The sequence below is a fragment of the Siniperca chuatsi genome, linkage group LG7, assembly GCF_020085105.1.
Source record: "Siniperca chuatsi isolate FFG_IHB_CAS linkage group LG7, ASM2008510v1, whole genome shotgun sequence".
Classification (NCBI taxonomy): domain Eukaryota; kingdom Metazoa; phylum Chordata; class Actinopteri; order Centrarchiformes; family Sinipercidae; genus Siniperca; species Siniperca chuatsi.
In genome coordinates, this window is record NC_058048.1 from 1192157 (window position 1) to 1204297 (window position 12141).

A 12141-nucleotide genomic window follows, 5' to 3' on the forward strand; every position below is an offset into this window, starting at 1 on the left:
TCGAAAAAACTCAATTTGCTGGAAAACAATAAAATTACTTTTTAGAAGTAAGAAGTAAATGTTGATTGGTAATGTTGGTAGACAGCTGACCACTCTGACTATAAGGAGGCATGGATCCAGTGAGAAATGGCTACTATTAGTAGCACAGTAATAACACACTGTTCTTGTGCACACATGCATTTCTTCCTCTTTCTATCTGTGACAAACCACAAACTAATCAGTAAAATATTTGTGATATCTTTGGATATCATTTAATATGCATGGAGACTTATCTTCAGTCAGTCTTGTTTTATTACTGACATGACATGTAACAAAGGTCCCTGGCTGGAATTGAACTGGGGATGTTGTGGGTATATGGTACTGTATGGGCCTTTTCTATTAGGCTGCCAAGGTAGCCTTTCTTTTCCAAGCATATGAACACAATTCACACTTCAGTCTGGCTTGTTTGTGGTTAGGTTGTGGTTAACTACCACACTAATTAAAGAAAATTATGCCTAATTTCTGTCCTTGACAATGTGCCCTTTACCTTGAAAAGTCATTGAATGGTGGTCTCCTGTTTTTTTTAGATTTGTGCAACTCCTTAGTTGGTGAATTGCATTGCATTGCGTTGCATTGCATTGCATTGCCTTTCTTGGTATGTTTCACAGTAGGCAGTACATTGTCCTCTGCTTGTGTCATATCTGTGTCCTGTGGCACTATGCTGGTCATTGGTGGAGGTACTATGTACTTTTCCTTGATTCACATGTCTCTACCATTTCCTAGCAAAACTGTATGTATCCATTTAGGTAAATGCATTGTACTTTCTAGTCTTTTCCAACTACTCAAAGTGCTTCAACTACAAATCACATTCGCACACTGATCATCATTTCAAAGAAAGTAACTCATTCATACACACACACACACTGAAGGCACATGCCTCAGGAGCAATTTGAGGTTCAGCGTCTTGCCCAAGGACACGTCGACCTGTTGGCTGGGGGAAGCCCACATGTCCACCTTCTGATTGGTGGACAACCCGCTCTACCACTAAGCCACAGTCGCCCCACATTTGGGTCCAAATCCATAGTTTTTGGTATAGACAAAGTCTCCTGCCACAAAGCTGTGCTCTATGGCATGTCTGTCATGGTAAGCTTTCTGACTTGCTGACTTGAGTGGATAAGAACAAGTGTACACCCTAGCTTCCTACCCATCATCATCTCAGGACTAATGAAGCTGTTCCATCATAGGAGCCCGTTCCCTCTCTGGTATAACAACACAGGCTCTCCACGCAACCATCCTGTTCACTCATCTCATGCTGTCTCTGTCTGGAAGGCATAAAGTCTATGTCGAAGATTATCTGGCCATCCTTTTCAGGGTATACTCACGGTTGAGAGTATGGAGTCCTTAGTTGTCCATCACATGTGTGCATGTGAGCATGCAGCATTAACACTCATTCTTCTGGTGGTAGACCACTGGGTTTCTCTGGTAGTCGGAGGTGGCTAAGCACATCAGCATTAAAGGGACAGTTCACCCCAAAATACATATTTTTCCTCTTACCTGTTGTGCTATTTATCCATCTAGATTATTTTGGTGTGAGTTGCAGAGTTCTGGAGATATCGGCCAGAGAGATGTCTGCCTTTTTGGAATATAATGGAACTAGATGGCACTCGGCTTGTGGTGCTTAAAACACCAAAAAATTACATTTGAAAAACTCAACAGCAATGTCTCTTCATTGAGCTCTAACTCTAATAACTCTTCATCTTCAGCAGTTTCATGTAGGAAGTGTTTTCTTTCTACCGATAGTTCCTACATGAAACTGCACACAACAAGGTCTGTGAATTATCTTGAGTCATGATTTCTGGAAAGAGACATTGATGTGGAAATTCTCAAATGTATTTTGTTTTTTTGGGACTTTGAGCACGACAAGCAGAGTGCCATCCAGTTCCATTATATTTGAGAGAAGGCAGACATCGCTACGGCCAATATCTCCAAAACTCAGCAACTGACACCAAAACAATCTAGATGGATAACAGTACTACAGGTAAGAGGAAAAATATGTATTTTTGATTTTGAGGTGAACTGTCCCTAACATCGTCTTTTACTGCACTGTACATGATAGCACATTCACATGTTCCTAGCAGTACAGCCCACCTCATTTTTCTTTCTGATGCCATCTGAGGTACAGCTTTCATCTCATTGAGTAAACTTATCAATGGCTCATGGTCTGCACAAATGTCCTTCCATACAGATACTTGTGAAAGTACTGCATCCCAAAAGTAAGTGCCTGGCATGCGGTGAGCTAGTATTGCTCCAACTCCGTATGGAGAAGCATCCCAGGAAAGAATCAGTTCCTTGTTTTCATCATAGTGCACTAACACACTACTAAATTGCAAAAGTTCTTTAGTCTGCTGGAAGGCCGTTTCCTGCTTCAGCTCCCAAGACCATAGTGCATCCTTCCTCAGCAGTTTGTGCAGAGAAGCCAGTAATGTGGACAAGTTTGGCAGGAACTTATTGTAAAAGTTCAGTAGTCAAGTAAGCTTTGATCCCAGTCACTAAGTGCTGGACCCTCCTGCACTGGCTTCTTACATAGACACATGCAATCTGGAAGTAGCCTCACCAATCACCTCACCGGTCAGTCAGCCTCCTATCTGTATCCAAATGCGCACAAAGTCTTGTTTTGTAAAAGCAATTGAACACTAAGAATTTCTTTGTATTTTCAGTATTAACTCTTCAGCCAGCAGCTACATGTTGAATGTTCAGTAAAAGCACATGCAAGTTTCAAGATTGCCACCTTGTTCCGCGTATGTGCACTTTGACCAAAAACACAATGATAACCTGGTTGGTTAACAGTGACACAGTTTAGTGACAAATCAACTACAGATGCAGTTTTTAAAGTCAAGTGAGTGAAACTTGAATCATCCTCCAGCCTATTACACTGACAAACACCTGACCAGATGTGTTCATCAACAACAACAGTAACACACAGGTTTATATTTAACATGTACATAGGTGAGGTACTGACCTGAGCTGAGCTTATAGAAACAGGGGTAGCATCACTGGCTACTCATCTTTTAGGTCTATCTTCAAACTGTCTCTTGGTTTATCCTTGTCACGTGATACATGATATCCTCAGATATAATTTAATATGCTATAGCAGGTACCAGAGTCACAGTCACAACATGACTGATGAGGAAAAGTCTTATAAGACATCAAGAAATTCCCCAATCATGTCTCAGTGTGTCATGGCATATACAGTATGGAGAAAGACAGCCATTCATTTCAATATACTCAGGCAAATATATGGTAAGATTGGAAACTTCTTATTTACACTTTTTATCTTATTTCTTCCAGGTTGAAGAATTAAAGTGGCAAACATTTTGTGGCAAGACAGCAAAAAGTGGAACCAAGTGGGTTCAAATTTATGCTTGTTAAAATAGTTGTGTCTCAATTCACAGGCAGCCTCCTTCAAAGGGCACAGTCTATACAGGATGCTGCACCCCCTCCCCAAATGAGACAGTGGAGCCTCACATAAACCAAAAAAAAAAAAAAGATTGTTTTCTTGGGTTAATTTACAAATTAACCCAAGAAAAAAAAAAAAACGTTGTTATCACTGTCTAGTTCTAAAGAACTTGTGAACAATAGAATATTGCAACCATTATTTTGGCTTGGCCTACATTATGTCCGAGCTGCTTTAAGAATAATCTTATACAGTAGGTTATATGAACTCCTCATTTTTCTTGTTAAAAGTATTAATTGGTCTTGTTCATGTAATGTATTTTCCATTGATTAATGACCATCTGAATGCAAATACCAGGGAAATATGATGTGATTGTGCAATGCTTCCCATTTTCACACCTTTAACTAAGCATGACTTGACTCGTAATAGATTGTGGGATACAGATGGCTGCAAAGTGTCCAAAACAGGGCAAAAGAAAGCCATATTCCTCAGCTACTTTTCTCAAACCTTTGGAATAGGACAGACTTATTTATTTATGACATATTCAGAAATCCAGACTTGAAGAAGGTGTTTTTTAAATTGGGACACAGCTATAGTCTGAACAACTCCCCTTAATCCATAGCACCATTATTGCATTGCACTGCTTGATATTTACTAACAGATTGTGCTGACCCTCTCCTCCTGTTTTGTAGCCGTAGCAGTAAGACTTCATATTATGAAATAGATGCTGGCAAAGAAAAAAACCTGCCACATCAAAATTACGAAGGGCACAAAGCCCCAAAATCTGCAATCTGCATGTGTATGACTTCATTACAGTTGGGAATGCAAGACAAGAAGACTTAGTTTACCTTGGATTTAAACTCCAGTGTTTTCTCAATGCTGATAAGCTCCTCAGTGCGACTCATTTTTCGCACCCCCTCGTTACACTCTTTCACAATCTGGGGAAGGCACAAATAAACACCATCAGTCCATATCCTTAGAGCATCATATGATATTGTTTTCTCTTGTCGATGTCTTTGTGGAGGTGGGTATGTGTAGCTGTCAGCTGCAGAGGGAGAGGTGGGGGAGTTGCTCAGGTGAGCAGCATCAAGGAGAGATAATTGGCACAGCTGAACCCGGTTAACTAATTATTCTCTCCTTAAATACAGTAGCATGCTGGACACAATGAGGAAGAGAGAAGGAGAGGCGGTCGGAGAAAGGAAGGATGCAGAGAAAGAGTGTGTGGACAGAAAGAAAGAAAGAAAGAGAGAAATAAAGAAAAGATACAATGAAACCCTGGTCTCAGCGTGGTGTCTCAGGGCCAAGAGGAACTCACAGTAGCACGATTACGCTACAGTCTTATATTTGGTTATCATTGTTATGGAATGTATACAAATATTTTTTTTTTCAATACTAAAACTGGTTTAAAAAAAGTGAAGAAAAAAACTAAATCTGGCTGAAAATCATGCATAAAATTCCATTTGCTGCATTCTCATTTATTGTCCATTTCAATAAAATGGGGGCTTACTTCCTGGAACTCAGTTCCTAGGGAACACAGGCTGCACTGATTCATGTAAGGGAGCTTAGGCTTGATGTAACCAGTCAAGAGTTATCTGAGTTATCGGCACTCTTCATACTTCCTCATCTGACTTCCTCCTTTGATCCCGTCATAATTACCGAGGCCACTATAGGTCACCGTCTAATGATAAATGTAACTGCCTCATGGCTCCCTATTACGTTGTATACGAATTATACTGCATTACTTTTCGTAGGTATAACTACGAAAATCAGTGATATGGGAATTAAGTTAACCTTAGGCTTTTAGACTGAAATCAGCTCTGTGACAAAAAGGGTCAAGTTTGTGGGGACATATTGCTTCAGGTACTGGTGAGATGATGACATACAAACCAGGGAGGTTGTCAGACACCAAAACACTGCACAGCTGTTTGTAATACAGGGTTTTACAACATTATAAACTTATCTAATGTAATGTTTAATATCTAATTAGAAAGTTATTAGAAAGAAAGAATCATGGCAACAATCATTTTATCCTGCATCTCAAAAATCAAATTATGCTGTTCATGATATAAAGTAATATACCAGGAATTTGTGCTTGCACGTATCTGATCTAGCCAACGCAGTGCATAAATAAATGTGCCAACATAATGACTCCATTTCTGAATCCAACTTTGGCGCAGCCCCTTTACTGATGCTCACCTGCTCTAGTTGCTGATGGGCTTTTATAGCATTTGCTTCCCTCTCTGAGTTTTCCTCTGCTTTTTTCAGGATATTCTGTGTAGAGAAATAAAGTCAAATAAAAACAACAAAACAATCTTTACAGTGGCACCAAACCCCCATTTATTACTGTCACTTCGACACGTTTAAAATATATCCAAACTCACTGCTGAATCTTGCCATTTTACTGTACAGCATCTTTTTATATCTATTTAATTTTTACTCATGTTGGCACACTCACTTGTACGAGCAGCTTGAGCCTTGTGATCCTCTGGAAAGGAAGGATTAGGAATGAGGTAAAGGACAGGCCCCTGACACGTGGATGGTTCTCCAGTGCAGCCATGGTCTCCCGAAATGCCTGGTTTCCCTCTCTGAACAGTCATGTTAAGACAACACAATGCTTAGGTGATTGTACAACTCCATTACACACACACACACACACACACACAGACACACACACACACACACACACACACACACACACACTATGTCTCTCTTCTCTTTGATGCAGTGATGAGTGACAGAGAAAAAGACACTGTTACACTTAAGACGGTGTAGTCCCTCATTCGTCCAGGAGTGTTCTATGGTACAAAATGTTTCAGTCGTAGTCATCTGGACACTGTTTTCAGAATCAAGAAGTTTCGGCTCCCATCCGGAAGTCATTCTCAATTGTGAAAAAATGGGACGGGAACTAGAAATTTAAGCTACTCTGTGTTACATAAGGAAGGAATCTGCCTGAGTATCTGTTAATAGCTAGTTTCACCTGGAAATAGTTTCATCTTGTAAACTATTAGGTCAGTTTCAGGTGAAACTAGCTATTGATTCTGAAAACAGTGTCCAGATGACTATGACTGAAACCTTTTCTACGATACGACTGTTACACTTACTCATTAGGTTTCCAAAGATCACACTGGCTGTGCTGAGCGCTGATTGATTTCATTTTATTAACGCATCCCTTAAGCTCTTAGTTCACTTAAAGAATAAGGCTGGTGTATAATTAGCTTGTTGTCAACAAATCCCATGAAAAGACCAAAACCAACAATGTGTTAATCCATCTCTCAATACTTTCTGACTTCTCTACCTCATCTGTGGCACTCATCCCCAAGCCCATTGGTTCCTACTTAAGACGTAAATCTTTAAAAACAGCAAAAAGGAGAAAATAGTGCATTTGTTAGGGACCATTTTCAGCAACAGATTTATACACATTTGGGGCTCTAGTGAGTATTTCCAGCTGCAGGACCAAGTACGTAGGATTGAGTAAAAAAAAAAACTACAGTGTGTGTGTTCATGGTAATGAAGGAACACCCAGTGCAATGGTGTGGCTTAGTGATGTGTTTTTAAACACACATGAATGCACACGTGCATTCAAACAGCAACATAGCTCTTTTAATTGTTACTATGCACTCTGTAAATATGCACTTTATGCTTTTATAGTTTTTTTTAAGCATTCTATTTATTGTTATTTTATCCTATGTGATAGAGATATGTGTGTTTGTGTGTATGTGTGTGTCCTCTGCTGCATATACCTTTTAATTGCCCTGCTGGGGATAAATAAAGTTCTTTGCATTTAATTTAGTTATTTTCATTAGGTTTCATAAATCTTAATCATTGTGGAACTGGGTGCCTCATTTCCACTCCCACAGCCATAAAAGAATGTAGAAAAGCCCTAATCATTTGCATATTGATACTTCTATTATACAATGCTTCTATTACTGGATCTCAGTGCAACTTATAACACCATAGGTCATAGTTTACTCCTAGACTGACTGGAAATCAATTTGGCCTCTTTGGCCTGGCTCTCGCATGGTTAAAGTCCTACCTATCTGAAAGAACGCAGTATGTATCCTATAGTAATACTACATCAAAATTTTCTGATGTGAATTATGGAGTACCTCAGGGCTCTGTTCTTGACCCACTGCTTTTTTTCTCTTTATATTGCACCTCTTGGCCAAATTATATGCAATCACAATATTCATTTCCACTGCTACGCTGATGATACTCAGCTGTATGTGCCTGTAAAGGCAGATGATCATTCCGAAATTATTAAATTAGAGGCCTGCTTGTCAGCTGTAAAAAACTGCATGTCACAAAATTTCCTACTCATAAATTCTGATAAAACTGAGATGCTGGTCATTACGTTTGATCCTACTCTCGCTTTTGATGAGCGCATTAAAGAAATCACCAAGACCGCTTTTTTCACCTATGCAACATAGCTAAAATTAGGTCTTTTTCTGTCTTTCTGTCTGATGCAGAGATCCTAATTCACGCTTTTGTTTCATCCAGACTAGATTATTTATTATTATTATAACGTTTTGTTGTCAGGACTACCACATGCTAATACTAAAATGCTTCAAATGGTTCAGAATGCTGCAGCTAGAATCCTAACTAAAACTAGAAAATTTGATTATATCACACCAATTTTAGCTTCCCTTCATTGGCTGCCTATCTGTTAATGTGCTTCTAATGACTTACAAAGTTGTAAATGGGCAAGCCTCTTCATACCTGTCTGATCTCCTTATACCTTATATCCAGTTAGTGTTGATGGTAAATGTAGTCAACTGAAGCAATAAATTCCTCAGTGCAAAATACATTGACCGAGAAAGCTGAGTTCTCCTCAGTAGCACTGCCAGCACATGTACCAGGATGCAGTGCGTGTGAGCTTCTGACGCCCGCACTCACCCAGCGGGCTTCCGTATAACAATAAAGCTTCTACCATGGATATCACCACAATAACCGCTTCTAAACCAAAAACTTGTTCACACCACCACACATGTTTGAGCAGGAATCTGATCCATATTAGCCTCAGCCATAAACATGACAGCTTTATGGTCTGAGCAAGCTAGCTGCTGGGTGCTAATCAAAGTTACACAATGTTGCCAAGGAAATGAATTCCTGCAGTTTGACCATTTCTTTTTCACACGTTCACACATCATTACCTTCAGGGTATGTCTATCAAGTAAATTTACATAAAGCAGCACCCCCCCACCCCCCAAGAACTCCCACACACTGTCTCGCTTATTGCTGAAATGTTTAACTAATGGACAGGAAATGATGAAGTAATGATTCAGTACTCAGTACCCAGTATGATGCACCATTCTACTTGAGGGGGCACAAAAAAGGTAACTAATGGACAGGTAATAATTAAGTAATTATTCAGTAGTCAGTAACCACTCAGTATGATGCACAACTTTACTTGAAGGATACACAAAAAGGTTAAGTAATAATATGATAATGCTGAAGTAATGAGGGAGTACTTAGTAACTACTCATTATGATGCTCCACCTTATTTTAGGGTACACAAAAACAGTAAGTAAGCCTAAGATAATGATGAAGTAATGAGGGTCTACTTAGTAACTACTCAGTATGATGCTCCACTTTAGGGGACACAAAAAACAGTAACTAATGTTTAAGTAATTGGTAATGAATGAGTCGTTACTAGTTTTGTGCTGTTCACCAGCTGGTTCAGAGTTAATCAGGAATGATTCATGAAGAAAGTGGTCAGTATGATCGATTCACAGATATTCATGAACTAATCATTACCTAATGATTCATTAATATAGGAACTTAATATAGGATCTTGCAGTCTGTTCTCTGGTAATTAATCAATATCTACTATATAGTTCTCCATTAGGAACTATTAGGGAAGTAATTGTTAACGATTAATCAATAATCAAGTCATTCCTGATTCATTCCTCACTTGTTTCTTAATTAACTAATCACTAACTACTGATTAGCTACTCTATGACATTTCTTTAGGAGTTACTAAACAAGTGACCATTAACTAATACTTAGTTCCCCATTCGTTCCTCATTCATTCCCTAGTAACTACTCTAACGCTTGTGTACCTTATTGTAAAGTGTTACCTAAAGTTCCACACAAAGAAACATGAAAAAATACCAGCATCCAGCCTACTACTCTCGTTTTTTAGTTGGCTTCAAATGAGGCTTAACATTCACACAGTTTCTCTTGACTGTCCCTCAATATTACAACATCAGTCCAATATTGCCCGGAGTACCACCCTAACCAATAACGTTAGCTATTACTTTGTTGGCCAAAACATAGCTTTAGGTGACAAAGATACTCACTCATATGCCCTCTTGGCCCTGCTGGTCTTGGTTGTCTTTTCCAATTTATCTTCTTGATCCTGAAGAAGGTCTCCAGCACACCTCTGTCCAGTTTGGAGTAAAACGTTCATGCATAGTAACGCACACACAGGGGGGTTCACGTCGGCGACTGCATCCAACAAAAACTGCCCAAGCTGAAATTCATTGCAGCAGAATGATTTAGTTTCTGTTGGCATTGAAGAGCAATTTGAGCGAAGGCACCACCAGTGGCTGGTTGCTCTCGGTAGCTCAGGTTCTAGATGGCCCCCGCCAGCCATATCCTTTTACACAGCTAATGCAGCCATAGGCTGCATTTCTTTGGCCACTGGCGTCTCAATATCCGAGTAAGCCAAAACACTGTTGTCCATAACATCCTCTGCACATATACATATTTTGGGAAGCCATTTTCGCTGTTGGAAACATAGCTAGTTTGCAATACAAGAGAAGATCTAGAGCACGCCCACTGGCTATAGAGGCAGAAGCTAGAAATCCAAGCCTGTAGTTCTTCCGTGCCTCCAACTCCACTGTCACGTAAAATGGCACCGCTGGATGCATGAACTACTTGCAAAATTACACTCCCAAATTCCTGATTTTGAGTTTCCAGTACCCTTAATTGTTAATTAACAACAATGGAGGTCTATAGCACAGACTGTGGCTACACAGGCAATACTTGGATCAATTCAATTTTGGTTTTGGTCTCTTCATGGGACTTTTTTGACAGTAAAAAAAATATAATACATCACCAGCCTTATCCTTTAAAGGTACAAAATGTGATCCAACAGTGAAGCCCTTGACGAAAAATCAAGACAGTGACTGCTATTTCATAATACATTTTGTTATGTGATTTTAGTTAATTGGCCTGAACATGTATCGTGGATCTACGTACACATCAAAGGTCTTGTGGGAAAAACATTTTGTTGAAAATGTACTTTACAGTACAAAAGAATGTTGCTATTAGTGAATGTGAAGTAAGAGAGCAAATTGCCTTTACTTTATGGTATGTAGCCTGTAAATAATCTGTCCTGGAATGAATGGCAGTGGCAATGAAAACCTCTTAAAAATCTACCAGCCTTACAATTGCTTTACAATTGAGAGAGAAGGAAAACAGCTATTCTCCTCCTAAGTATCACAGTAATTAGTCACTGAGTTTTTGCACAGTTTTGTCATGTTCTTCCAAAGATGATATAACTAACATTTCTACATTGAAGCTCAGCCACTGATGTGATTGTATGTGACAAGTAATTAGGCTTGCCACTCCTACCACCCTTATGTGTTATCAGACTGTTACACCAACCCTGAATAGGTTCTGAATGTGTAATTCACATCTACACAACAGATGAACAATGACATCTAATAGATGGACTTTCTTAGTGCTGCATCTCCAAAATGTTAGTTCATAAACTAATCACAGGCCTTTTGATTTTCAGAATACATTTCACATTTCATTTTGAAACAACCAGAATCCCATTTAGTGTCTGAAACATGTGGGAACATCACAATCTCACTCAGGTATGTGGTTGATGAAGTGAGACATACGGATTACATTCATAGTCAACCACACCCTGCACATCACATTTGTCATGATCAAAAAAACAAACCTGTTCTCTACTGAAAAGAGACGGGATGACAAAACAGAAATGTATGAGGGATGACGCCTATTATTTTTTCTCATACTTCCTGTCTCTCCAAGCATGTATTTATCATCAGTAAGCAGGCCACAATATTGTTCTGAGGAGAGGCCTTGTATTATTTACTGCTTTCAAAAGACAAAAATACTATCCAATATCAAAAAAATCACAGTATATTTTAATAAATCACCACCATTTGCTTTAACAAGAAAGGCCTACCTGACTCATTTCCACTCCACAATGAACAACTAGTGCAAGAAGAAGGCTTAGACCACATTGAAACAGATGTATTTATGAAATAGGTACTCACAAAATGCGTCTGTAGTTCTTCTCCTGGTACACCTGGTTAATGACGTATTTGATGAAGACGCTGAAGTGTTCCACAGCGTGATAGTTGACAATGTCACACACATCAGAAATCAAAATAGACTTCTCAGTTCTGTGCTCAAGATCCATCAGGAACCTAAAAATATTAAGAGATCATTATCCAGGGATATAAAGTAAAAACTTGTTTGCTCGACTGGAACCTTGCAGTTGAGATGTATGATCAGACTTCCAATCATAAACTGATTTGTGATAACAAAGACCTTGTCCTACCTTTCACTGGCTTTCATGACTTCCTCGATGTTGGAGAACAGAAAATGCATGTCGGATTGGCTGAGAGTGTTGATCAAAACAGGATTACGTAGGAAGTGAGTCTCTAAAATCTCCAAACTCTTGTAGTACGATGCTTCTGAGGTAACAAGCTCAAACATGGCCTAGA

At 39.2% G+C, this 12141-nt stretch overlaps 1 protein-coding gene across 3 annotated transcripts in view; it reads right to left on the reverse strand.

Annotated features, from left to right (window-relative positions):
* The window catches only part of ngef (neuronal guanine nucleotide exchange factor), a 45708-nt gene that overhangs the window by 9657 nt on the left and 23910 nt on the right, over window positions 1-12141 (reverse strand). For all 3 annotated transcript variants that reach the window (XM_044202277.1, XM_044202278.1, XM_044202276.1), the window contains 5 exons: window positions 11976-12136; window positions 11689-11841; window positions 5889-6018; window positions 5630-5704; window positions 4282-4371 (listed from right to left, as the gene is read on the reverse strand). In XM_044202277.1, coding sequence (XP_044058212.1) covers window positions 4282-4371; window positions 5630-5704; window positions 5889-6018; window positions 11689-11841; window positions 11976-12136 — 609 coding nt within the window. The remainder of the gene's footprint in view (window positions 1-4281; window positions 4372-5629; window positions 5705-5888; window positions 6019-11688; window positions 11842-11975; window positions 12137-12141) is intronic.